The 27,995-nt window shown below is 41.8% G+C and overlaps 2 protein-coding genes across 2 annotated transcripts; both read right to left on the reverse strand.

Moving 5' to 3' along the window:
• Positions 1–954: 954 nt before the first annotated feature.
• gosr2 (golgi SNAP receptor complex member 2) lies at positions 955–7,574 on the reverse strand. The gene is made up of 6 exons (XM_083896883.1): positions 7,437–7,574; positions 7,169–7,233; positions 4,890–4,998; positions 3,642–3,774; positions 3,397–3,537; positions 955–1,798 (listed from the first exon to the last, which is right to left on the reverse strand). The coding sequence occupies exons 1-6, from the start codon at positions 7,463–7,465 to the stop codon at positions 1,637–1,639; spliced, it is 639 nt and encodes a 212-aa protein (XP_083753009.1). The 5' UTR covers positions 7,466–7,574; the 3' UTR covers positions 955–1,636.
• A 14,875-nt stretch (positions 7,575–22,449) lies between these two features.
• Positions 22,450–26,984, reverse strand: wnt9b (wingless-type MMTV integration site family, member 9B; the record flags this gene model as incomplete). Its single annotated transcript, XM_083896839.1, has 4 exons — positions 22,450–22,911; positions 24,733–24,998; positions 26,091–26,344; positions 26,899–26,984. The coding sequence occupies 4 exons, from the start codon at positions 26,982–26,984 to the stop codon at positions 22,450–22,452; spliced, it is 1,068 nt and encodes a 355-aa protein (XP_083752965.1).
• Positions 26,985–27,995: the final 1,011 nt, after the last annotated feature.

Here is a 27,995-nt window from a genome sequence, read left to right on the forward strand (position 1 = left end):
GGCTACACCCAGATCAGGGTCTCTGCAGGTTTCAACAAGTCAAATTTAAGACTTTTTAAGACTTTTTAAAGACCATAATGAATATAATTTAAGACCCATTTCAAATCCATACTGGCAAAAAAGTACAAAAGACATGAAGGAAAATTGGAGCCACAAATTGTTGAACTTGCACTTACCCATCTTATGCAAGCAATTCGGCTTAGCTGTGGACTTTCATTAAGTTTTCTCCGCTGCTATGCTAAACTGTAACACACCGTGGCGCGCGCACAGCCCACTAGCTAGTGGTGATTCTCACCGGGCAGCACAGGCGGCCTACTTTAGTTCCGTGCAGTTATGTTATCGCATCCTCAAAAATAAAAACATTTCAAAGCAAGACTGAAGTTTATTCATGTTGTAAATAAAATTAACGTTAATAGATTTGTAAGACCTTTCAAAATTGTATTTAAGACATTTATGAGATTTTAGGAGAATTTAAGACATTTTAAGGCCTTAAATTCAAATGATTGGTTTTAAGACTTTTTAAGACCCCAAGGATACCCTGTAGATTTCCAAGTTTTAGAGAAGGTGCTGAAGTCTAGTTTTAACCATAATTTGCATTATGCTGAAGTGTTATCATGGAGTTATACAGTAAGTGTGAGCGTCACCTGAGTCTGACAGGAAGTCAATGCAGCACGCTTCAGTGTCAAATATCAAACACTAGATGGTGCTCTTGTTTCCTTGAATCATCTCGTGAAGGCAGTCAATTGTCCTTATTACCAGTGAAGCTGCTCACATTGAAAACAACAGTCGTGTTTATGTTCGGACATTTTAAAAACAAGCAAAGGAAGTGACAAGTGTTTTGTTTTATTCCGACAATTAAATCACTCACATAGTGAGACTAGACAGATGTAAGTCCAAGAACAACATTTCATAACTTTCATGTATGTAGGATTTACTTCAACTTTTGATAATCCATTCAAGTATACATGTATATTTTTTAATTATTTTTTACACACATTATCTGATTTCTACTTCTTAAAAGATGAACATTTTCTGGTTTTTATGAAATGTTTAATTTAGGGACAAAACAAAAGTGTTTATGAAACAGCTGACAATTTATTGATGAAATAAGTCATCGCTTTAATCAGAATCGGCAACATAATGAATATAATCGTTAGTTTAGGCCCAACTGAGTAAACTGACACACACAACATATGTGTTTATAAGTATTGCTCTATTTGTGTTAGTATTTCTTGTGTTGAGTCAGAATGACGAGGACAGTGTTAGTAACAGATTAAGGAACAGGATAAAAAATAAAGCTTCTCTAGATACAGAAGAAAGATGAGTTTAAATATCTGGTTGAAGTATTTCTGGGTCCAGTCAGAGAGCGACGGTTTCAGAGTGGTTTTTAAATGAAACAAAAAAAGAAATTGGACTACAGTTGTGTGGCAGTAATGTGAGGGAAGCAGCACAAAGTCCAGGTTCCTCTTGAAGCTCCAAGTGGAATAAAAAAATACTGCGATTAGAGCAGAGTAATTTATAGAAAAAATTACATTAACCTGATCTTTAAAAATGTTAGCTCTGCCACGTTTCATATCTTGAGGGATGATGTGCTGCAGAAATGTTCACGACTGATCGATAGATGTTTCGACGACGGTCAGCCAAAGTATCTGATGACCAGGAATATGAAGACGCAGGTCAGCAGCATGCCTCCGATCATGATGAGCTTATCCTGGGTGGCTCGCCTCTCGATCAGTCTCATCACCGTGTTGGACAGCCCTAACATGTTGGCCACGTCCAGCATCTTCTTATGCGTTCCCTGCGTGCGGAGCCAAAACACAAACGGTCACACGTTAGATGCGAATATCTCCGCCAATTGATCTGATTTCGGAGGACGCCGAGAGCCGACGCCCCTCACTGACGCGCCGCTCAGTCAGAGGGTTCTCATGGCTGTGAGTGCTGATCGGCAGACACACCCTGATAAGAGGAGGCCTGAAGCGAAAACCCAGGAAGACCATCTCCTCCCTGGAAACAAGGACTCACCCTTCAGTGGAGCTCATGCACGCCAACAATGAGACTATTGTGATCAATTTGGGCACAAGACACTGGGTCAGAGGAGGAAACCTTCGTCCTGTTTGTGTCTTTTTATACATTTTGGCTGGGCCATTATTCTTTTATTTTCAAGTACAAGCCCTTTTTTCCCTGGTGACGGCAACATTGTCATGTATATAGAGCTGAAAACTAATTCTTTTTCGTGTAATTTGATTAGTTGTTATGACCTGTGTTCCCAAACCTCAAAATTATCATCTCAAATGTCTTCTTTTAACCACAAACCGAAATGATTCAGTTTTAATGATTTCCTCTGGTCTATGGAGCAAAGAAACCAGAAAATATTCACATTTCATTTAAGGAGTTGGAAAATTAGAGAAACACTTAAAACAGATCACGGGATTATCAAAATAATACGTTAATTGTTGCAGCCTTACATGACAACAGTGTGGGTCACCTCAGGAGTTTGTAAAAGTGACAAAAAGTGGCAAAAGTTGACGTGCATAATTGATTTGAAATTTAAAAAAATAACAGCATTAGGAGAAAAAGCCTTTTGTGTGTACTTAAGCTACGGCTGCCACGTATCTACAGCATTTTATTTTGAAGGATTCCATATGACAGTGTTGTATGTGTGTCACTTCAGGAGGAAGTGCACAGTTGAGCACTTGTAAATACAGAAAAACAACTAACTAAATAAATCATTGGGTTTTAGCCTCATCAGAGGCAGAAATGGAATAAACAAAACAAACAATCAATATGTTTGTGTAAGCGTGTAATTTCTTGAAAATAAAAAGGGTTTGGTTTGTGAAAAAGCCTTTTATACGCACGGGCGATTGATTTACGGGATTTAAAACGTTTTTCAGTTTGGACGTACTTGCATTTTCGCATTTCTAAGCGGGAATTTATCACTGAAACGATGGACACATAAACCAGCAGAGAAGAAGGACATGGGGGAGAGGGTTGTGAAAAAATGCTCACATCTTTTTCTGGTGTATGAGGCCGTAGTTCTCTGACATTTTCAGGAAAGGGAGGAGTGAACAAAGTACTTTGTTTGTTGCACTCTGCAGTCTTACCATGAGATGTCAGTATTTCTCACAAAATCTAACTCACTGGACCTTTAACAGTGCTTTAAGGCAAAGTCGAGATGAAGTCATGATCAGAACCTGAATTCTCTGCCTTCCACTAAATGACCAACAAGAGAACAACATAAACAATGCTATTATATTTGGACATTTTGATGATGATTATTGACTTTTGAAAGTCTGGTGGGCCAAATGAAACCCTTTTGTGGGCCATTTTGGGCCCCCAGGCCCAAATTTGACAAGTTTCAATCTACACAGAATAGAATCTTTATAGTCTGAGTGTAACCTTGAGTGTGGACCTCTGTTCTCTGAGGCCGTTGAGGATGCTGCTGCCGCTGCCCAGGAGATCGTCCATGCCACTGTGAGCGTTGTGTAAATTAGAGTTGAACTGCAGCGTCTCGTCGATGGGGATGGAAGTGTCTGCGTCCTGAAAGAACAAAGAACAAGCAGCCCAGTAAAGCATTTCATAACTACATCAACTACTGTTCCGTGTACTTTCCCCAGCGTGTTTGCACGTTACGTGTGACTAACGTTGGTCGTGAAGGTGCGGCTCATTAGCTCCTCCCTGTCCCTGTCCTGGGCCTCTCGAGCGTAACGTCGGTGCTGGAAGTTTTGCAGAGCGGTGCGTAGGTGCTGAACGTCGTATTTTAGCTGGTCCACTCGTCTGAGGGGAAAGAAAAGGATACAGTAAAACTGTTAACTGCTATCTCTATAATAATTTCTATACATCTTTTTGTCTCGCAGTGAATTTAGTAGTTAGAGTGCTAAATTTGAGGTATTTTAAAAATAATATCGCAAAAGTTGCAGGAGGCTCATTGTCCATAGTACTTTGATCAAAATCTTAAAGTTAACATTATTAATAATTATTATTTTCTGCTGTTTGTGGGTTCATAATAATCTGTTAATAGAGCTGAGCAGCTCTGAGAAAATTAGATGACTTAAAACATAACTGAAGGCCTTTTCAGTGTAAAATATATTACACTACAGTAAATATAATGGTACTAGTATGGAAATCATTTTGGAATTAAAGTAATCAAAAAGTAATCACTTATTAAACAGGGTATAGGACTTTATTTCAATTTTGATTCATAAACATTTACATGTAACCCTTACACTGATGGAAGCCTCATTACAAGCTATAACCTGGATATTTCAGTGTAACTACCACACTGTTACTAACAAGGTGGAACTTGTGGTCCAAATAAGAAGGTATTACCATAATAGTTTATCCTTTTTAACCACACTTTTTTTTTAACCTTGTAGTTACTGTAATGTAAGGTCAAATGCTACAAATCCTCCATCTGTGTGGCATAAAAACTGGTGAACCTGGTACAATCCCATGACACTCACTCAGCTACCTGCTGGATGACATCACTCATCCTATAATTGCTCTGGTTGGTGAGAACATTTATTTTCCCTCGAACCTCACACAGCTGGTGTCAAGTGTTCCTCACAGGCTCCCTCTCTCTCTGCTGAGCTTCACTCAGGCTCCACTAGAGCTGTGCACAGATCAGAGGAGCACTGTGGGATGGGGTGGACTGTGTCCCCTAAGGCCTGTTTACCCAGCTCAGAGATGAATCTTTGCCCAATGCAGCAGGAATGCTGGTGATGACGGGGTTTCTGAGGAAATGTTTTCATAGAGCCGCGTCGCCACAGGGCAGGACCAGCCTGTCTGTCTCATCTCCTACGCCCTCCCTGTGCATTTTATGAGATATGACTCGTCCTGCCAGCTCTGGGGCTTTAGGGTCACCACCATCAATCCACTCAGTCCCAACTCACAATTTGGCGTTCTGACGGCGGTTTGGTGGCTCCTTGCTGGCCAGAATCTCAAGGCGCTCTAAGTGGTTGAAGATCTGGTCGATTCTAGCCTGCAGCTCATTCTCCAACACTGGTGAGGGGAGGAGGAAAAAAAAAGAAGAGAATTACAATAAATGACATTCAATTAGGGCTGCAACTGATTATTAACATTCTAAAACCCAAAGCTTCTGACCTCTGAGAGATAGCAACCAGCAAATATTTGACATTTTGCTTGAAAACAAAAGAAAAAATAAATGATTAATCACTTACTAAAATATTTGTGAGATATATTATCAATTAAAGGCCAAGTGTATATCAGTTTTAAGTTTTCTGTGCAGCAATGGACTGACCACCATCAGTATATTTATTTAAGTGTACAAAACAAAATGATTTAATGCGGCCCACCACTTAATATCAAGTTATAGTGAGTTATCTCTGTCTGTTTATGATATGCATAGATTAGTTTTGCATGAAAAATTATTTTTTTGTGAACTTTATATCATTCCATATCAAAACAAACACTTTTTTTCTGTGAATTCTTTAAAATATTGGCACAAATCATTGTGACAAACGGTTATTATTTTATAAACATCTCAGCTCATATCGTCACCCATATTAAACAGATGTTATATTCCCAAAAAGTTGCATTTTTTTTTAACGGTTGACTGGCTCCCTCCTGACCAGACTAGATGCTCATTGGCCCTCAGATGATTTGACTTTCAGATGATCAGAAATGTAAGAATTCTACATATGTAAGGGAATGTTTTGCTTGAACAACTATCATATAGTTAAGGAATTAGTATAGTCCATATATTGGTACAAATAATGCATCAAATATTGTCCCCACCAGCACTGCTATGCTTCTAGAGAAGACCGAACAAACAAATCCATCAGAGCATGTGTTTCGCAGAGTGACATCCTGTCTCTTATCTGAAGGCCACTGCAGTTCCTGAATTTAGTCCCCCATTTCTGATAATCTGCAGTCTCCCCCTTAGATGTCACTCACTGGACCTTTACCCGACCATTCATCTCAACGCTAAATCACATTTTCTTACGCTTCCCTTGCGAAGGCAAAGTAAATAATACCACCAATGTCAGTTGAGTAATGATCTCTTTCAGTGGCTTCCATCGATTGAATCACCTTTCTTTCTTTAATAAATGTTTGAAGTTAGCGTGCGTCATCCCCACTGACGTTAAAACTCAACATGATGTCATAATTTGGGAAAGGAGAAGAGGGGCAGGGTTGTCTACTGCCCCTGGCTCCCACCATTATCTAGAAGAAGCCCTCCCTGCTTCTGTCACTGCACCCACCCCACTGCTTCCTGTCCTGGCACCAGCCTGGTCTCGAGCTGCTCGAGCAGGCACCAACCGCGGGACACAATCAAGCAGGGAGACACAGCAGCCCCCCCTACAGTCATTATGTCAGGCAGCCATAACAAAGACTGAGCGCTGAGCAGAAATTAAGGAGAGTGCAGTGGAAGTGGTGCCATCAACACTGATCTAACAACACTTGTAATAAGGAGCTGAATGTGATCTACACTTACATCATGAACAGCCCATTAATTTACATGTTTGTTTTTCCCCCAACATGATTTCCTTCAATTGAACAAATAACAGAAACAAAAAAAAAAGCTACAAGAGGCTGAGATAGAGACAATACAGTACACTACAATAACATCACGACAGACAAGAATAGTACATTAAATTTAACTGATCACATCATCAATCAAACATTTTACAATATTGCAGTTTCTCAGTTTCCTATGAGATTAAACCATGTCTGTGCTGACAAAACAATGAAGGGGATTTCATCCTTCCATAGTCCATCTAAACACTAAAGCAGTGACTGTTTTTCTCTTTGCCTGATTTTACGTTGTGTCCCCCCAGCTTTAAATTGTTGATATTTTACAACTTAATTGCAATGGAATTCTGAGTTGTTATAATTCCAGGTGAATATATATATTTTTTATCTGGAACTGGAATTACACTCTATTCTAGATACCGGATAATATTTTAGATGCACATATCAATAAATCACATTGTGGTTATCTAGAGTTTACCTAGAATACTTAAATTATATGGTTGAATGTCTAATATTTTCATTTTGGCAAAGAAGAACTAGAACATGTTTAGCTTTGCGGGAGGGTGGGGCTGCTACACGCAGTTGCCCATTTAAGCCGTGTTGTGGATCCCGAGTGGGATTTTTTGTCATTATTTTGAAGGAGGAGAGGCAGGTGTGAGCAGCAGCTCTGAGGACTCACAGTGAACAGACTGTCGGTCTGTCTTCTCCAGGTTCCCCATCATGGACTGGATCTCCTGGATGTGCCTTTAATTCACAGCAACAACATCACATTAGCGAAGGTAAAGGCACAAAATATAACTCGACTTTTCAATGAATGTTTGAAGAAAATCGGCAAACAACCAATGATCCTCTCATACTGATAACAAAATTAGCCGGCGTGCTTTCACTAGTTAGCTAGCTACATCAATCTTCTAAGAGCTTTTCCAACTCCTGACAAACGCACTCACTTGTTTGTCTGATGATAAAGCGTCTCCATTTTCCCTGATGTGACAAAATTCGACGCTCCCCGTTTCCTTAATATCGTTATTTTTCTATTTACAACACCTTTATTCTGACAGGTGGCTCAGCTAGCAGGCAAGCTAACGGTACAGCAGGCAGTGTACACGTCATCAGCTGAAGCTGTTTGTGTACGGAAGTAGTAGAGCGGAAGCTCCGCTACGTCACGGCAGAAAGAGCTTGATGAAAAACGAAGAGCCCTCACTTCGCCTTGAATTTGTAGTGACAGAAAACATCTACTGAAGCGTTTGTACGGCTCAGAGCGTGTATGTTTTTCTGGCGGTAAAGAGAGTTTTAAATCATTTTTACATACAGTACGTGTTGTAAAAATGTTTTTGGTAATTGTATATTGTTATGTTAGTTGGTAAAGTGCAAACCAAAAGCAGGAAATAAAGGAGAGCACACACCAAAGACAGTGTCACATACTCAACATTCCCAACTTTTTTCTGGTGGAAATGCACTTATTCTAATAGTTATTGTTGGTCTGTGAAGATAGAGACACTACCTAGTGTCAGAACAGATCAGTAGCAGACAGATAAATATCCAATACATGTTAAATTTAAAGGTACAGTAGCTAAATACACCAAACTCCTGGTGCTGGAAAAGCACCATGTAGTCTTCAGGTAGCATCAAATCGCAAAATATGTTTAGTTTGTCCATTGTGTGCTTCTGTAAAAACCTTTTAGTACAAAATGGTAGCTTCTATAGAGCTGACCCAGGTCCTGACACAATGCTGCATTTATTTACATCAGAACCTCAGAGTGACATCATCCCAGAGTTCACTGAGTTTGACTCCCAGTGACCACAAATGTCCACACTTTTACTTAATCCACTGATGCACAGTATGTCTGTGTCAGTGATTGCTCTGAAGCTCTGAAAACACTTAAATATGTAGAAAAAAAAGTTCATTATATGACATTACATTTGAAAAATAAAGTATCTGTCTTTAATCTTTATACTTTTAGATCATATTGAACTAACTACCTGCTTGTTTTAGCAAGTTTTTTTTTTCTTGTTTGACAAATAAGGAACTCACAGAAAACCAAAAGCAAGGTGATTCCATCAATTTCAAGTTAGGAGTTTATTTGTCATGTGCATTAAGAATACAGTGTATAATAACATGCAAAAAAACAACAACAGGATATTCTTGGCACTCTCAATATTTCAATGAGGGCTGCAACAATTACATGATTAATCAGTTATTAAATGAATTGTCAACTATTTTAAGTGATTAATCAGTTTAAGTGTTTCTTTTAATAATTAAAATAACTGTTCTGATTTTTTTTTTAGCTTCTTAAATGTGAATATTTTCTGGTTTCCTTTGCTCCATATCCATATCCATAGACATTTTATGGACCAAACGAGTGCTCGATTAATATGAAAATAATTGTTAGTTGCAGCCCTAATTCCAATAATTAAAAACATACATAAAACAAAGCATTTGATTTATTTATTATTTCTTTTGAGTATATTCACAGTATGCTGTAACCAATGTTTCATCAACATCATAGTTTTCTTTACATAAGATTGCTTGTTCCTTTGTAATAACTCAATAAAACAAAAATTAAGCTGGAACAAGTACATTTTTGGATATCTGAATGTCTAAAATCACCTTCAGCTTAATCTTTCTGTCTGAGATCATCAATACTTAAACTTAGAGCAGCAGAGATCAATAAATGTCCAACACCAAATGTTTGCCCTGGTGTCCAACAGAAGGTTAATCTGTCCGTGTCCGTAATGGAACAGTCAGTGTTTCACAGATCTAAATCCTGGCCTGGGGATACATTTTCCATTATATTTGATATTCTCTCAAACCTAATAGCTGACAAGTGTAATAGCAGAGATCCTTTCCCCTACTGAAACAAGCTCAGAGAGCATATAGCGTAATCTGTTGACATGTAGACATGTGACAGGAAAGACTCCACAAAACATGTCCTGGGGGCAGCTTTTGTCAGCTCAGCCTGACTCAGTCTAATTAGGCCAGCACCTTTTTTTAGGTGTCAGAATATTCCTGTCCATCCATCCAGAAGCTTCCTTCTTGCCCGAGGTCAGAGACACCAAAAAACGGATGATATCAAACTTTTCACGTTGAGGCGAGATTAGAAGTCGGAGAAGAGAGACACGTCTGAGGAAGGAGACGTTTGCGTGTCACGGACATGGAGCCCTGTGTGAAAGGGCTGTGATTGGATTTCCCAGAACACGGCATGGAAATTTCACAATGCTGTCTTGGTGATTTAAGGGGGGAGAAAATGGTTCCCCCGGGGGCGCTGCCTGGCACCTTCACAAAACCACATCCCAATCACCTCTCACCAACCCTCCATCACACGGCTCCCTTTACCCGTTTGGGAGCGGCGAGTTGATGAGGCCTGGAGCAAACGACGCCAAAGCATCGTCTACGCATCCTTTAACCTAATGAGTGCAGTGAGCTGTTACCTGCTCCCGTTTGTGGCTGCATTTGTTTACCTCATCCCGCGATAAGGAGTCAGTCCAGACAGTTTTCCATGACTGCCTGATGGTACTTGAGTTGATGGTTGTATCTTCAGGCTAGACACTTCTCAACAGAGGTCCTTTTCACCCCACCACCCCCAACACACACACACACACACACACACACACACACACACACACACACACACACACACACACACACACACACACACACACACACACACACACACACACACACACACACACACGCATGTCAGAGACTTTGAGATGTGTTCATGCCACTTCTTGCTCTTGCCGTTCACCATTTTCGGTTGTCATAACACAACCCCGGGGCGGCGGTTGGTTGTGCACAGCTTTAACCTGTTGCTTTATCTGCACATTTTGCCTCCCCTTGCTCTTTCTTTCATTCTTTCTTTCTTTCACACACACACTCCTAAGGTCGTAGGGTTCTCGCCGTCTGTCCTTTATCTCTCAGCCCTCAGGAGAGGATGAGATGAGCTTACTGGTTTTTCCCCCCACACCTGAGCACCACGGGCACAAACTGGAATCCAGACTCCAGGTGCGGAGCCCGATCACGCCACTCCAACTGACCGAGAGATCACGCGCGGCGGTGTCACCGCTGTGCGCTCGGAAATGGTGTTCACGTGACTGATCGGCAGAGGAAGAACGTCACGTTTGTTTCTTCAGTAAACTTTGATATTAGATGCAAGGTTCAGGATTATTTAGTATTATTTCACATGGTATTAGTAAAACAAATACACATGTTGAAGATGTTCCTCACCAGCTTCTGCCAAAATTCTCAATGTAATAAATAGCAGGGGGCTAAGAACTAAAACCCTTAAATACTCAAAAAGTATAAAAACATACAGCACAGTAACAGACAAACACAATGAAAGTGGCAAAAATCCAGGATTGTGCTTCATTCACTTGTGGCACAATGTAAAAGTAATAATACATAAATATCACAAAGATGTACTAAATTAGCAATGGACATTCACAACTTCCAACAACTTTATGGGGGAGTAGAGTTGAAGTGAAAGTAAAAAAATAAAGTACCTCAATTTGTACTGAGGTACAATCATTTACCCTCATTTGACTGTGTGTGTTCTTGTGTGGGTATCTTTGTGAGGACCAAAAACAATAATAAACCATAGGGAGTGAGCACATTTTGGCTGGTCCTCACGTTTAGTCACCTTTAAAAGGGTTTTTTGGGGGTTAAGACTTGGTTTCAGGGTTAGGGTTAGACTTGGGTTTTGATTAAGGCTTAATGTTAGGTATTTAGTTGTGATGGTTAAGGTTAGGGTAAATGGTTTGTGAATGCATTATGTCTCGCTGTCCTCAGATATAATGTGTGAGTGTGTGGACATTTAGACGCAATCTGCATTGACAAGTTGGAATGCTCCAAATGCACGGGCACAATGCTGCTGTTGTTGTTTTTGTGTGTTTTTAAAGACAAATTTTAATTAGAGAAAATCCTTAAAATCATTTGCTCCATCAAAACCATTTGGGTTAAGAGCAGAAAAAAATATGGAAATTATAAAACACACCTGAGGGTTAGATTAGGATTGGGGTTAGGCATTTACAGAGATGGTTTAGGGCAGAGTTAGGGGCTATGGAATACCTTATTTCTATGAGTGTCCTCACAACTGTAGGAAAACGTGAGTGCTTGCGTGCATGTGTGTGTATGTGCTACTTCAGGTTCTCCAAACAAAGTTTAGCACTGGATGAGTCTTGTAGTTCTGCGTGGACAACACGGCAGCAGAGTTCTTGTTCTGCAGGGAGAACACAGTGCACTCTGTGATTAACCCCCTTTCAATAAAGCTGTTTTTGTTCATCAAGGTAAAATGATATGTTATTGAACCACTTTTACACGACACACTTAATGATGTTTTCCTGGCAATATAATACATCATAACTCTGCGATGATTGCCCAAGACAGACAGACAGAATGAAGAGGCCAATTATGAGGAGCAAAAACCGCCTTGGGTCAAAAAGTTTTGGATGCCAGTCATTTTTTTGGAGACACACTGATGTTCTCACTCCCCCCAGGGAAGATGATCCACTTGTCTTTGAAGCCGTGATGAGACGCTGAATGAAAGCAATTGAGGACCTGTCAGGGGTGACAGCAGAAACTCATAAGCTTCCAGTGTCTTGGTGGGTTTTGGTGGGAAAAGTTGGACCAGAAGGGTGAATCTTCACAGGACGTTGACTTGTCAGTCTAGGAACCTTATGTGAAGGAACTGCAACTTTTTTTGTTGGACATTCAATCAAATGACCACAGAAAGACTCAAAGTGTTCACAAAACAACACCAAACAACCACAAAATGATCACAAAGTGATGCAAAACAACCGTGAAATGCTAAAGAGACCAAACATCATCACATAAAGATGCAAAATAACCCCACAGTTAGAGTCAAAGATGTGGACGGGCCATTTGTGCAGACACGCGTGTGCAGAAGCTTTTTGAAAACCTGCCCACGACTGCAGGCTATTTGGAATAAGTGATGGCAGCCTTTTAACTGCCATGATTTCACATTAAAGCATTTAAAGCTGATGTGATTATTTTGTTGTTGCTGCTTTTTTACTCTGCATCTGTTTGGTCTTTGTGAACAGAAATTAAGTTGTATGCAGCGTCTTTCATGTAAGAAGCTCTGTCAAGCAATACTATCAGACCTGACTGAGGGAGTGTTTGTGTGTATACGTAGTGGCAGCACAGGTGGGTGGGTACAATTTATTTTTTTATCTCATCAAATTCTCCTCTGAAACATTTCGTGGGCACTTCTTTGTGTTATCAGTCAAGTTTGCTGTGATGTTATGTTATATTTATTATCTTATACTATGTTATGTTATGTTATTTTATTATATTATATCATATTATATGATGCAATACTATTTACATGAATTCACTTTCCCTCTTTATGATATCTGATATCATTGTCCTCTTGCTTTACTAGCACAGTGTTGCAGTTGCCTCCATCTGTCTTGATATAAAACAAATCCCTTCCTGTGTGCAGCATGATGATGTCACCAGGTGACACAAGATCTAAACACAGCTGTAGTGAGAGAAGTAACGGCTCAATCAGAATTATGTGTTAGTTTACGTTTTAAAAGTTACATGCTGCAGCTTTAAAGCGCCCATAGACTGGAAGTTCCAATTACATTTTTTAGTGTGTAACTGCGCCATCACCTTGTTTCTGAAGCCCTAAAGTTTTGAAACAAACAGTTCAGCCTCTGCTGAGAACACTGGGTTTTATTGTATTCTCGGGCTCTGCAATCGGTCTGAAAAAGCCTGGAATCGTTACGTAAGGATCCCGTCTCCTGAACAGCAGATCGTCCTGCTCCGGGCACTAGTCCGGGCACATCTGGTTGCGTACATCGAACCACAGGAGAAGAACATCCGTTGTGGAGGTGTTTCACTTGCAACAGTGTCTTCTGACTCTGGGTCTGACTCCGGGTCAAAGTCGTAATAAGGGACTGCGGCGGGGAGTCGTGAAGAAGCTATTTTTAAACATTGTTGATAATGAGGAGCAGTGCATCCACCGTTCCAGAGGGGGAGCTGCGCTTCTGAGAGCTGACGTGCTAATCACGTCACTTCCAGGTACCTGGCCAATCACCAAGACACGGCCAAGACACTTGGGAAAGCTCTTGCTGGCTGGCCACTCACAGCACAGTCTGTCTTCTGAGGGTGAGATTTCGGTCTGAAACAGTGCGGGAGGTTTCTGACCATAAAATCAAGTTAATGTACGTAAGTAGACCTCCATAACACACACATTATGTGTGATAGGACCACTCTATGGGAGCTTTAAAGCTAAAAAGTAATACTCGTTTCCATTAAAATTCCATGTAACCATTAATGAGCTTTAACCTGTCGCCCAAACCGCTGCTGAAGGGTTGTTTCTTCTGACCTCACAGACTCTGTGCAGCTGTCACACAAGCACACACACACACACACCTGTGACCCCCAGTCCTCTGAGGATGAGAGATGCCATCCATCTCTGAGGTGTGATGACGGCTCCTCTAGCGTGGAAGCACAAACAGCCGCATGGCACGGAGCTCAGCGCTGGGTTTCCCCTGCCTGACGACGTCTCACCACAGTCATGCACAAACCCTCTCTGACCTTTGTCTCTTGATTAACTTCACTGTGTCACTGAGCATCTGTGTGTGTGTGTGTGTGGTTCATGACGCTCAAAGGATTAGTGAATTTTATGATCTGGTAATGAAAGGGAAAGAATAAAGCAGGGTAACAGAATATTAGGGATGGCACGATGCAACTTTTTCAACCACCGTCTTGCATCTGGGTCCAGTCCTGATCGTTACAAATATGTTCTTAGCAGGAGGAGTTCATCATCTCAATTGCTCATTTCAGGTCTTCTTCAATAGAGCGTGATGTCCTTTAAGTGAGTTTTGGTCCCATTCAGGGGAAGTGAGTGGACACCATTGTAATTGACTGCTATCCTCCAGAAACAGTCTGGCATTTCAAGTTGCAAATCGTGAATGTCAGAACAAGAGTTCATTTTGAAACCTTTTTATAAACAGCAGAGGCCTCAAACTCAAAATGACCACAGCCAGTGAGCTTCTAGCTTCTTCTTCTGTGAATTTAAAAAACAGTCAACTAAGATAGAATCAAAACATTAAAACAAAATAACATGTAGACAATTAGAATTAAAACACAAGACAAGCTTAAATGTTGAATTTAATAACGTGATAAATGCAACTTAATGCATTATTATGATGAATGTATGGCCACAGGACATCGACTGGGGGAGCTGCATGAGTGTTTGAGACCACTGTTACACTGTACAGTCTATGGTAAAAAACAACAAACTCAGCAATATTCTACTCTAAATTCACATTCATTAATCTATAAACTTTCTCAAGATTGAAAGTAAAGTAGATAAGTGTCAGTCTAGGGATAGAACTTCCGCTGATGTAAAACAAAAAAGTTTAATTCCTCAGAACAACATTCAGGATTACTAGTGTGTGTGTGTGTGTGTGTTTAAAACTTGAGTGACTGTGCTGAGTGCTTAAAGTGATGAAGCTTAAACAGGCAGCAGAGTCGTGTCCTGGTGTAAGCTGGACATAATACAAATAATCACGGACGGTGACATTCCAGACTTATTTTTCAGAAATGTTGCTGCTTGAAAGAACACACAGCTCTGCCCTTTATCTGTGTTTTTCTCCCTCGCATGTTGTTGACCTGGGAAAGTTTTGCTTCGGTTGTAATGGAGGTCAGTGTGTGTGTGTGTGTGTGAGGGAAAAGGCAGAGGAGGACCATACATATAGCAGGGGGAGTCAGTTATGAAGGTGCATGAGTTCTTATCACGTCCTATCACTGCTGCTGCAATGTAAACTGCTGCTGGTGCCGCAGGTGTTTCTGTGGAGCAGCATGGGAACAACCTTCCCCAAAGAGGTTCCCATTCAGAGGAGGAGGAGGAGGAGGTGAGGGTGGACAGTGGACTGGTCATGGTGTGGGGGACATTTGCAGTGCATCCTTGCAGTGTGAAAGGCAGCACGTTTCCTCATCTGCTCAACCACCAGCTCTCTTTTCACCAGTGTCTCCTCGTCGTTTGGACAGTTTGCCGCCTTTTATCTACTTACATATTAGGACTTCATCAATGGCAATCCTCCTCTTCCTCACATATACTTCAGACACTGGTATAATAAAATGAGATTAAGATGAAGCAAGAGATAAGGTGACAGGTGTACAGTTTTTAGGGCCAGTACCAGGGGCTGAAATGGCTCCTGTCACGCAGTGCGAGGAACCTATTGTTTTCCTTCAGATTATTATTATTGTTCCGTGGCTTTGCGGCCTTCTTCTTTTTTTTCTTCTCTTTTTTTAAGATGTCCTGCCCAGTACCTGGGACATGTAATATGGTTGACTGCATTCCCTGTGGAGCAGATTTGCTGTGCACAGGGCAAGTCTCTGATACTTGGCCTGCAGTATTTTTATTCTTATTTATTTGTTTTATGATCATGGCAACTGGACCGGACAGGGGGACGGAGAGTAGACAGACGAGGGAAGGGAGAAGGTGGGGAGTGGGGAGGTGGGGGGCTTGTTTGTTTGCAGAGTTCACGAATAAATAACTTAGCCTGAAATGCGCTTCCCCTGTTTCAGAAACCAACAACCACCACTACTTGATAACACCCCCAAAATTAAGTTGCACCAATTTTCCCAACACTTGGTGGGAATATGTTATAGCCCGAGACGAACAAAAAAGTCGATTGGGATAATGGCCTCAACTCAACAGGAAGTCATTTTGAATTTGGCGTCCATCTTGGCCATTTGCTTTGTAAATGGACAAACTTGTCTGACTTTATTTTGTGTTATTTGTTTCATCCTTCTCAGAAACATGTCAGTAGACAATGAATGGAATGAATATGTTGTCACTCTGCGTAGCAGCTACTGGTTCTTACTGTAATCCCCTACTTTTCTGTGTCCTCAGGTGGAAATCCATCATTTCAACCCTGCTGCCTGCTCAATTGACCATCACACATGTATACACCGTCTCATCAGCCACAGTGAGGGGCTCCTCAGCCACATGTCCCCGTCGTCCACCCTGAGCCTCTGAGCCTCGGCCCCCCATAGAGGTATGCACTCAGGCTCGTCATAGCTTTAGGCAGTGCATGTTCTTGTTGTGGGTTGAGCAACATGCATTAGTCATTTCACATTCCAGATTCCTAGCCCGTGCCGTATCCACAGCTCAGTCTCTTTCTTTCCATCTTTATTTTTTCATGCACCAAATCCATCTCTCCACATCCGTCGTCCTTATCATTTAATGTTCTGTGTGTGTGTGTGTGTGTGACGTCACCGTGTGGGGATTAGACCCAGCACTGATGCTATCAAAGCAGCATCTCTTCAGAGGCGGAAGTCTCCGTGTTAGGTGTTTGACCCGAGGCACTGCAGGTTCTGATTACAGGACGAGGCTGCGCTTTGTGTCCTTGAGCAAAGTGTCCGCCAGGCCGCCCACGCTTCAGTGAACGTCTGCCGTTCTTACACAAATGAGTGATGTATAAACCCGAAAGTTATGTATGTTGCTATGATATTATCTTTTTGCTAAGCAACACAAATATAATGCATATCTGGAAAAACGTGGCTCCGGCAGCCGCAGTGTCTGATTTCATCATCTTCTTCTGTCAGAACAGGGACGTGGACAGAAAGACCATGGGTGGTGCTCAAGCACCTGCCCTTTTGACCTTTGACCAGAGTAGAGTCACAGTAAAGGATGTTTTATGTGGGAAGTGCTAAAGTGTTAAATTATATTCTTTTTTTCTTAATCATAATTAACCACTTTGTAGTATGTTTGAAATTGTTTTTTATTATTATTATTATTATTTGCAATTCCCAACAGTTTTTTTAAGTCAATAATAACAATATAAATTAACTTATATCAGTTCATCTTGATTATGAATCAAATAAATGAAAATCAAGTTACTTCATAAATGAATTTTAGATTTAAATCTATTTCAAATTTGAAAACGTCAAGGGTCTACTTCAATTCCACAAATATTGTGATTCAATTGTATCAATAAGTGTGATTTTCTTTTCCTCCTTGAACCAAAACTGAATGAAACATTTGTTGAGACAATAAACCACGAGTCAAACCTCCACAATCACTGCACATTCATCTACATTGAATTGGACAGTGGTAAATAACAAGTACAACAGTTATTTTTTCAAGTTTGCTGCTAAATGTAACTATCCTTGCTGATAATAACATAGATAAAATCAAGCCAAGTAGAAAATAAAGTGGTTTTCTTGGCTTTGTTTACTCAGTGTTTACTGAGCTATTGCTGTAATTTTATTAAATGCCGAGCCTCTGAAAACAGTACAAATATGAGCCTTAATATTTACTGAATTCAAATGAAAATTATTTTATTGCAGAAAAACACTGATAAACACAACTTCAGCAGCTGTTTCTTTAGCAGAAATGGTAAAACTTAACACTCCCAGCCTTATATTAAGTACCTAAAACGGATACTTGAGTAAAAGTACCAGGAAATGACTTTGGTAGAAGTTGAAGTCACTTTTTATAATATTAGTATATGACATTTACTGCACTTAAAGGTGCCATATGTAAGAATGTGGCCAAAAACAGTTACTACATTCAAATTCAAAAACTTTTAGGTTTCATTTTCTGACGTAACTGGCAACCCATGGTTGCTCGGCAGCTGAGACTCTACTGACTGCAATGATTGGTAGACGGCGGTAGGTGGCGCCACATGCCAAAACATGATTTCAAAACATAAACATGATTTGCAGTCTGCAAAAGATTTTTTTTAATGCAAATATTTTGGCTGTACTGTTGTTGTTGGTGAGTTCAGTTTGTTATATGAACATTATTCCTGAGTCTCTGTGACATATTAGGAGGATTTTATGGCCAGTTGCTTTAGATTTATTACATAATGCACCTTTAAGTATCAAAAGGAATTTTCTGATATAAAATGTACTTTTAGAAGTAAAAGTATGAAAAAAGTGAGGAGTAAGGATAGAGCCATGGTCGCTCAGTGGTAGCAGCTCATCAAGACTAGAAAAGCCCTATATATATAAATACAGACCATGACCAACTCTTGTAAACGGACAATTTATTTAGGAAATGTAGTGGACTAGTAAAAGTTGCAGGAAATATAAATAGCAAAGTAAAGTCCAGATATGTGAATTTTGTACATTTTGTGGCCCTTTTATGGTTTAAATAAGCAACAACAAAAAAATCCTGAGGGACATTTTAGGCGTAGGTGTTAAAGTGTTAGAATTGCCAAAAAAAAAAATGAGACAGAGAGTCAAAAATAGGTTAATGTTTTCACTCCCCAAACCCCTATAACTAACACAGTGGTACAGCCTTGCCCGTCATAGTCACCTTTACCTGAACCAGACCAGTGCAGACACAGGAGATAGAGTTACCACCAGCATCACCCTGCTTTATCTATGTCATTCAGTGTCCAAGGGTGACAGAGGAAAACTGCAGCGTGCAGCCGGGCCGCCCGCCTGTAGCTCCCACCCGCACAGGGGGGAAAAAAAACACACTCACTACAAACACACACTCACACATCACTCCCACTGAAGTGACCACAGGTGTGCTCATACACACACACACACACACACACATATGCAAAAACCTTTTCTGCCCTCACCTGTCTCTTGTCAGGCCTGTTTCAAACACATACACAGACACAGGATCTGGCATATTGCGCCCCTGCTCCCATCACTGCACCCCCCCCCCCCCCCCCCCCCCCCGCTCAAAGTAGCCACCCTCGGGGCCTGTGCGTGCGAATCCGGCTGTGGACTGGCCAGCCCCCCCATCACTGCACCCCCTTCCACTCAGGGCAGTGAGGGAAATGAAGGCTTTAGAAGTTCATTATAAAACAACAGCAGCAGAAGCAGCAGCAGCAGCAGGGGATCGGACTCCCGGAGTCACAGACTCATCCCTCCATCCTCATCTTTTTCCCCTTTGTGTCCTTCAATATCTTAATATCCACCCTGCTGCCTTCGACACACTGCCCTGTCTCGTTTTTGAATCACAGCAGTCATGGTGAATAAAGTTAAATATTGATCCACGTTATTATAATATGCCGGGTTAATATGGTGAGTCAGTAGTCTCACTGTATGAACTTATTTGACCCGGGTTATCAGACGGCTGACGCACATGTGGATCGCTGAACTGAGGAGAGGGGAGGAATTCTCAGCGGAGCACAGGATATGTGCAAAAGCTTAAATAGTCATTATTAGATTTTGTTATCATGTGTCTCCAAAATGTCAACAATTTGTGAGCAAAATTTAAAAAAAAAAAAAACCCAGCCCTGTTTTCAGCCCTGTTGTCTCAATGTTTCAGCCTTGTCCAATGGGCTTTAAATGTTTTATTTAACTGTAGAAATTAGTTGTTGAAATCCAGAACAAGATTCTGTGATTGTTCAGCCACTGTTGTGAGAGAGTGTTCACCTAAGTTAAGTTAAGTTAATCTCTTTATTATGGAGCTGTATCTCGCTGAAACATTCATTTTGAAAAACCATCAATAATTACTGATCAAAACCTGATAAAGATTCTGCAATTATGACATCAAAAAAGTAAAACCATGAGATCGCAGACGTTCTGATCTCACAAAGATTCGACAATAATGACTCTTTTACATCTTATTTTGGCATTCATAATAATAATAACTTTTTATAACATCATTGATTGTTTCACTGATATTTTCTTCCTAAAACTCATCACACTTATTTGAAATCCCATAGATTCATTAAAAAAAAACTACAGCACTTTCTTGAACACTATTCATATTTAGAAAAGAAGTCAATGTTACTCATTTTCTTTATAGAGCAGCTTCTCCCTGAAATTTGAAAAAAATACCAAGTCACACCAGACCAAAAACCACTGATTCTGCTGAATTAGGAGTTAGTCTGTGTAAGAAATTGTACAATTTGGAATCTTTCACGTTGTTTCTCCCATTTCCAATGAACTCACTGACACTTGGCTCATCCTCTTTCCTCTGAAACTGAGGATCTCCCCCAAGACACATACTGTACATCCATGAGAGACTTTTAATGCAAGAATTAAACTCTTGCTTTTACACTCTGATGTTCTAATAAGGAATAATAATGGGTAATCAAAGTAATTAGGGAGCAACATCAAAAGCACCAGAGCGCGCACACACACACACTATAAACATAAATACCTTGTACAATAGCCTCTCTGTGTGCGCTGCTGCAGCTTCACTGATGCATTACAAATGAGTAGATGGTTATGATTCACGGGGGAAACTGCTCTCATCATCGTCATACGGGGGGGGGGGTTTGATGTTTGCTTTCTAGTGATGAATCTGGGGTCAGATGCTGAAGTGAGACAGCATTCCTCTGAGTCATCATCGTCATTATGATTGTCATCGTGGCTGCTGCTGCTGCTGCGCTGGCCAGAGGCACAACACCTGTACGCGGCAGTTGAGGGCGACGCGGCGAGACCACAGGCCTTTCAGATGAAAAGGAGGGCAGGGCAGTGTGAGGCAGGAAGTGGTGCAGGCAGGTGTACTGCACCCGCCTCCCCATTGTTGCGTGTGAAGTGTGTGTGGCCGTGTGTGTGTGAGAGAGCAATATACCGCCGAGACACAACAAACACAGGAGCTCTGACAAAATGTATGAGCATTTATTCGTCTTGTTTTAAATAAGAATGTACTGCAACAAGATTAAGGAAACAAATTGACCCCTTTTTTTTTAAATTTGATATATATACAGGTGTATATATATATATATATGAAAGAAAAATGCAAATGAAAGAACATGTATCCACAGAGGGAGAGAGCAACTCTGCATAGCTCATAAATCTTAATGGTATTTGCCAAAAGACTGAGTGAGGTAGAAAATTACGATTCCACATTGTCACACGCCTGGAGCCCTGACATGAGTTATAGTCGTATCATATATACAGTTCAGACTAATCACTCAAACTCAAAACATAAACTGGCCAATAAAGATGAACCTCCTGGGTCGGACGCGTACATTTCACGTGGATGTGGATGTAGTAAAAAAAAAAGAAAAGAAGAAAATAATTTTGTTTTGGTGATTAGCAATTTTGGGGAAAATGAGGAGTGTGATTGGCCCGGTTCAAAAGGCACAGAGAACAGAGATGTGGCTGAGATTAGACCACATTTGAAGACCAAACGCTTCAATCAGGCCATTTTTAAACTTGAAAGTATGCGACTCTCTAAACAGCAGGTCAGAAATAGAGTAGAGCTGGTATGTTTATAAATTAAAATGTTTCCCTCATCTATCCCCAGGAAGTTCCCTTTGTTCTGTTGAGCACACATTAGATTTCCATAGACATTTCCATAAGCGCAACTGAAACCCAGCTTGTTTCTTAACACAATAACCCAGTTGATGCATGTGGCAACGACGTCAATTAATGGCATTAACCCGTCCCTTCAAAGCTTCCAGTGGTTGTAGGCTATTTATACATATATTTAAAACATCCATGATTAACTATACACTTTGTTTTCCATAAGAGCAACATAAGTGCTTTTTAGTTCTCCACAGCAGGACAGACAGGTCCATTCCTTTGAGGCCACGTTAGCCTCGGTGACGACTCGTGATTAATAAGGAGGGTAAAGTACAAAGCAGCAGCACAACGGACACGTGACTGATACAATAAATAGTCAAATAAAAGAAGAAGGTAATTACAACAAAGTCAGTGTCGGAGCTTGCACTGCTGGTGGCACCCAGTCCGGTCCAGTACCTGTGTTTTAAGAGCGTGTGTTTCCCCCCTCAGTCTCAGGGATCTCAGTGCATCCAGTCAGAGCAAAGCGCTCAAATCTACTGTAAGCGGCTGCATATCAAATCAGTGGTGATTAGCGGGAGAAGTGGCGATATCTGAAACGTTAAAAAGGGGATATTCCTCGCCGAAAAACAAACAAACAAACAAAAAAACAAAACATGCAACTCGGAGCCGAGATGTGAGTGGTGTGGTTGTGCACAGGAGGCTGCACTTTCAGTCCTGCCGATACGTCACATCAATCCCTCCAGCTCATCCTTTGCTCACGCAGTCTTGCAGGTGTACACCTCCTCTTCCCTCACGCACGTCTGACACTCCACGTGACAGCACCAGCGCACCTGGCAGTGGCAGGACATGCTGGTGAGACGCATGGCCGTGTTGTAGCCCCGCCCACAGCACAGACTCTGACACGTGGTGTCCTTTGCACACGAGCGGCCGCCCGTGCCCGCAGAGTAGCGGGAGGGCCTGCAGAAGCTGGGGGAGTCTTCCAGGAAGACTAGGTCTGTAGTTCGGAGGCTCTGGCTGTGACGCTGAGGCCCCGCGAGCTCCGTCTCGCCCGTGGCCGCGTTGGTGACGCTCAGCACTCGCATTGCAGTGTCGTAGCGATACTTGAGCAGCCGCCCCGTGTCGTGGAAAGGCGGCAGCTGCTTCCAGCAAGTCCTTACGGCGCAGGAGCCGGAGACGCCGTGACACTTACAGGTTGTTTTCAGCCCGCTCTTCACCGCCTGACATGAAGGGGGGGGGGCAAAAAGGGAGATGTCAGTTGCTTCAGTGTGATTCATTACCTGGCCTCTTATCTGGGAGGTCTATCTGGACAGAGTTTCCTGCAGGGTTGGGAAGAAGGTGAGGAGGAGTGGAGGTCTGCACCTCACGAGCCTTTAGCTCACCTCAGTCAAATTTTTTTTGACATAATGGATTGAGAGGGGGGCTGTTCAGGATGCTATATTTCATTTACTTCACATTTCTCACTTGGACAGCCCCCCCCCCCTTCTAAATGTGTTGAAACTAGCTCTGTCTGCTTCTTTCCCATCTCTCTTTCCTAAAGCCTGAGGCAGAGGTGACAGACTCTCCACCCTGATTTTAGAGCATGTCTGCTCATGGAAAACAACTGATAAGAATTTCTGCACAAGAAAGTGCCAAAAAAAGAAAAAAAAAGAAAAAACGGTTTGTGACGGTGACCACCGCTGATGTAGGTTAATAGTTCACTGAGCTTGATGGTCAGTGATGGGAGCGTGATGATCAGTCAGGCTGCTGTCTAAGTGGAGGCCAGAGACAGGTCACACACCGAGAGAGGGAGAGAGAGAGAGAGAGCCAGAGGGAACTTTCTGGGTTGAAAAGTTCTGCCGAGTTCCTCCCTTTACAGGTATGAACGCCTCAGGGGCTTCAGAGCACCATTGGGAGCAACGTTGGTGAAAAGTAGGGAAAACATTTAACGCAGTACAGATGAGATAAGATAGTCGCTTCTTCCCTTTTGTGTTTCTCTTTTTTTTGTCACCACTCTAGCGCTGACTTATCCCCACTGGTCAGATAACCTGTCAAATGGTCGTGGTAATGTGCTGAATGGACATTCACTCCTGGGTCAAATAACTCGGCAAATGCGCGCAGGTATTTACCGGCTTTGGCTCCAATAAGCATCGGTGGGAACGTGAGACTGAAGTGAAAATGCTGTAACATTATCACTGAGGGATTTGGAGTTGTTATTGTTGTTTTCTTCCTCTGAAGAAACAATGGTTTAATGTTCCTATCATACAGAAAAATAACTTTCTTTTTTGTTCTTAAGAATTTTCCTTATATCTTTATACACAGACTAAAGCCTGTATGTGACACCCAAAACGTATAATGCGTATAAGATACGACACAAAACTTTTTCGCATTCTCTTAAACTCGGTCTCGTGTGTACGGGCCTTTCATGGCTTCACCCAGGTTGAACAGTCCCTGGCATAGCCACTAATTTCAATGTGAAGAGGCTTTGGATGCGAGTCGTAGGAGCAGGGACCCCGGGGGCCTCCTGCTGCCTCGCAGTGGTGGTTATGAACATTAAGTGGATTTATGAAAGGCACAGTGATCCAGTAAGAGGGAAAAAATGCCTGCTCGTATATTAAAAAGAGGCCACGGTTATAATCGTTCTCTCCGACATGAGGCCTTTAATTTTCTGCGGGCCCCGCGCAGCAAGCTTTATCATGCCTGAGAACACCTGGCTCCAAAGATCCCACAGCCGTCTTGTCTCGCTGCTACACTGCCTCACCCTCTGCCTCTGTATTATCCGCCAAGGCCAACGAGAGCAGCACATAAGGGGGGGGCGTTTGTTTGTCTGGCTCTGAGAGAAATTGTGTAGGTGAGGATTACAATTCTCTACACTCTGATGATGCAGGAGTGTGTCAGAGGTATAATTGTCATGTAAAATTGCAGCCCAGCTAATTGAGCTAATTGTGGCTCAGGTATATAGGGGCTGTTTTTGATGTCCTGGGTGGTAACATCATCATAAAAACAAGACTGGAGGAGAAGGAGGCGGGGGGTCTGTGTTTCCATATTACCACTCCACTCACCCGAATTCCCGCATTGATGTTGTGGATGTCGACCTGAGCCCTCATGTCCTTGCTGACCCTCTTCTGGCCGAGGAACTTCTTCAGAAACTTGGTGCTGTATTTCAGGTTGTCGCCGCAGACCCCCCACTGCCATGCTTCCCGGTGCTGGATGCCGGGGGAATCGTCGCATGTGCACCGTTCCATGCGACCCGAGCTGCACGCTTTGGCCAGGGCGTGCGTCAGTGCTGCGGAGGACACTGCCAGTAAGAAGGCAGTCTCTTTGAATGCTGTGGAAAAGATAAAAAAATATACTGAAATTAGTTCACTATTTCTGGAGCCATTAAAATGTGTGTTAAAGCTGCAGGGAGTCATTTAAAGTTTGTCTTTTGTGCCACTGAATAAACATTAAAGTTTACAGCGTGCTCACTGTGTCGTCACGGTTGAAAACAATGTCAGCATTACACCGCAGGTTTTCATAATTCCTTCCTCTGTCTGACCTTCCCTTTTGGACTCTTGCTGTGTGTTTTTTCTCTCTCCTTCACTCAGAGCTGTCACCAGTGTATATTTTGATCCAATTAATTATTATTTTGACTAGGAAGGATTTTCCCAGATGAAAGCGGGTAATCACACCACCCTTTTCCTCTGGGAATGGGCGCTTTCCCGAGATAAATATAACCACAGGGCTTGAGAGCGCTGCACCGCAACACATTTCTCAGCTTTCTACTCCCTCATTACCTCCATGCTGACCTGTTCATGCTCACCCACATGCTGATATCACATGCATAAATCCTGGAGGATCCTAAAGCATTTTCTGTGCACAGTCGCCCTATGGGAGATTTTAGCTATATGGTAATTTAGTATATGGACACATTGATTTTTTTTCTTCATAATGTGGCAAATCAATAGTTGTATCAGACCATGCAAGAAAGAGAAGACAACGTCTGGAAAAAACCTTTCAGGGCTTGGCACAACTCCAAAGATTTACATCCCAAGTATTGAATAAAAATGTATAAGAGTAAGCTGTCATGTCACAAATGCTTTTGTGTTGCATTAGAAGTAGGAATATGGTATAAATAAGGTGCACAACAGTGATTTGAGACAATGAGTACATTTTTATGTTGTAAAATCAGTAATGCAGTACGTGTTTATTTCATATTTTCATACAATAACTGCTACCAACAAATAAAAGTAATGTTTTTTTTTAAATGTCTGACAGAATAAACTGTGTGCAATCTACTGTAGATGAGTGATGGAGGTGTTTGCAAAGGTGCACCTGTCTCACTTATAAAAACAGCTAAAGAGAGAGAAAAAAGACATACAACATGCTGTAATCCACAATAATCCACACGTGTCCACTAATGACAGACAAATTGACTCACCTCTCTTCAGGAGGCTTCCCCGTCCATCCAGGCTGCAGTTCCAGCGCTCATTCCTGAACTGATAGCGACACTCCAGGAGGCTGAGGCGCACCGACTCCCGCAGCGTCTCTGCCAAACCTGGCTCCCTGCGGCAAAGCCTCTTCTGCCGCCTGGTCAGACTCATCTGCTCGCACTGCTTCAGGTGAGCCTTTCCTGTCGGGGCTTCATTGGAAAACGGAGCAGGTAATAACACCAACGGTTCCCGACCTGTCAGCCTTTGAGAGGAAATAATGGAACACGTTAGACGTGATCTCTCCACTATCACTGATGAAATATTCTCAGTTACACGTGTTTTTATGATTGTATATTGTGCGTTGGAGCCAATTTGTTGTTTGACGCTCTTTGCGCATGGATTCCTCAAGTTTTCTAATAGATGTCCATGTTCTTGCATGAATAAACTAAAAGATAAACTAAAACAACAAACACATTTAAGACCATATCACCAAAACAACCGCACAATTAATGTGTCTTAATTTGGTTAATATACGCCCCAGATTAAGATTATTGGTGTTTATGGTTAATTGCTATAATTTCGCACTAGAATTTGCAAAACTGTGGATATTACTTATAGAATGTGCGCAAAGAACGCGTGCGTAAATTGGTCAAAGCTCATGTTTACATTATATTTTTTGCAATTCAAACCAGCAAAGGCAAAACATGAACATGTGGTAGAAATAACAACAACAACAACAACAACAACAACAACAACAACAACAACAACAACAACAGTAATTACAATAATGATAAAGAAAACATGACCATGTCTGACCCAAAATAAGCTGCAGAGTGCGAGAGGAGGATGCAGAGCGCAATGAGACGCAGTAAGCAGGCGGTCCGTGGGAGCCTGGAGCGCATGGTGCCGGGTTGGCGCTGCTCTTCATCTCGCTGATTCTTCAACGGAGAAAATCTGTGCCGTCTGCTCGGCGCAACTCTTTAAAAGTGGCTCCCACGCGCACACGAACTTTCAATCCGGTGAGCCTGGCCCAGCGGTCCGCGGGGAGGCAGCGCGCTTTTGTGTGGGGGCGCGCGCATGGGGGAGGCACAGCTTATTACCGCACCCTCATTGGACTCTCTCGATATTACTGTATGTTGACTCCCACTGTTAACGCCACCCAGGTGGATGGAGCTGCAGGGGGACTGCGTTTACCTGCTGCCATTATAGAAAACGACCCAAATTATGGGTGAACATTTACGCACAGGAATCAGACCCAAGTATCTTTGATGTTGAAGAGTTTATTTATGGTTAGGGCGGAACAATACTTACATGAGAAAGAATACATATCGCGATAGAAGTTTCTTTTCTTTCTGTTCAATAAAGGTCTAATGTAAAGTTTGTGCAGAGTGTAACCTCACTTGGAGACAGACAACATATAATTGCTAAGGATGTTTTTCTTCCGAATTGCCAAATGTTCCTCTGTGTTGTTTTTATTAAGAACGTTAACACCGTTTAAGGAGCAAAACTCACACTTTAACTCTCACTGTGATAATGACTGACAGATTAAAAGCACCTTGTTTTTGACCATTACAATACAACTTTAACCCCTTGTGACAAAAATGTTTTTGTTTTGTTTTGCACACATATTTATATGCAGTTATTTTACAAGTATGCAGCACAGAGGTTTCATGAGTCAAACTCAGGTTCAAGGTCAAAGAAAGGACTCTGAAATGTTCCCGTGCAGCAGGTTAAAGCCATTAACATGGAGGAGAAGTCAAATTAAAAGGGAACATCACTATTTTTGTCTCACAAGTTATTACGTTATAATCATTTCCATTAGGCAGTAAAAAAGAAAAACCCACGAGTCCTGCAAACAAATCAAAGCAAAGCAGTTTCAACCCTGAAGTAAATGACCCACGTGGCCTGGAATC

Source organism: Microchirus variegatus (genome assembly GCF_963457635.1).
Source record: "Microchirus variegatus genome assembly, chromosome: 10".
Classification (NCBI taxonomy): Eukaryota; Metazoa; Chordata; class Actinopteri; order Pleuronectiformes; family Soleidae; genus Microchirus; species Microchirus variegatus.

Coding starts and splice junctions, on each gene's coding strand:
- gosr2 (XM_083896883.1), bottom strand. CDS start 7,465: ATGGAGACGCTTTATCATCAGACAAACAA. Junction 7,234..7,436: donor CTTTATCATCAGACAAACAA/GTGAGTGCGTTT, acceptor TGTGAATTAAAG/GCACATCCAGGAGATCCAGT. Junction 1,799..3,396: donor AACAGAGGTCCACACTCAAG/GTTACACTCAGA, acceptor CTCCGCACGCAG/GGAACGCATAAGAAGATGCT.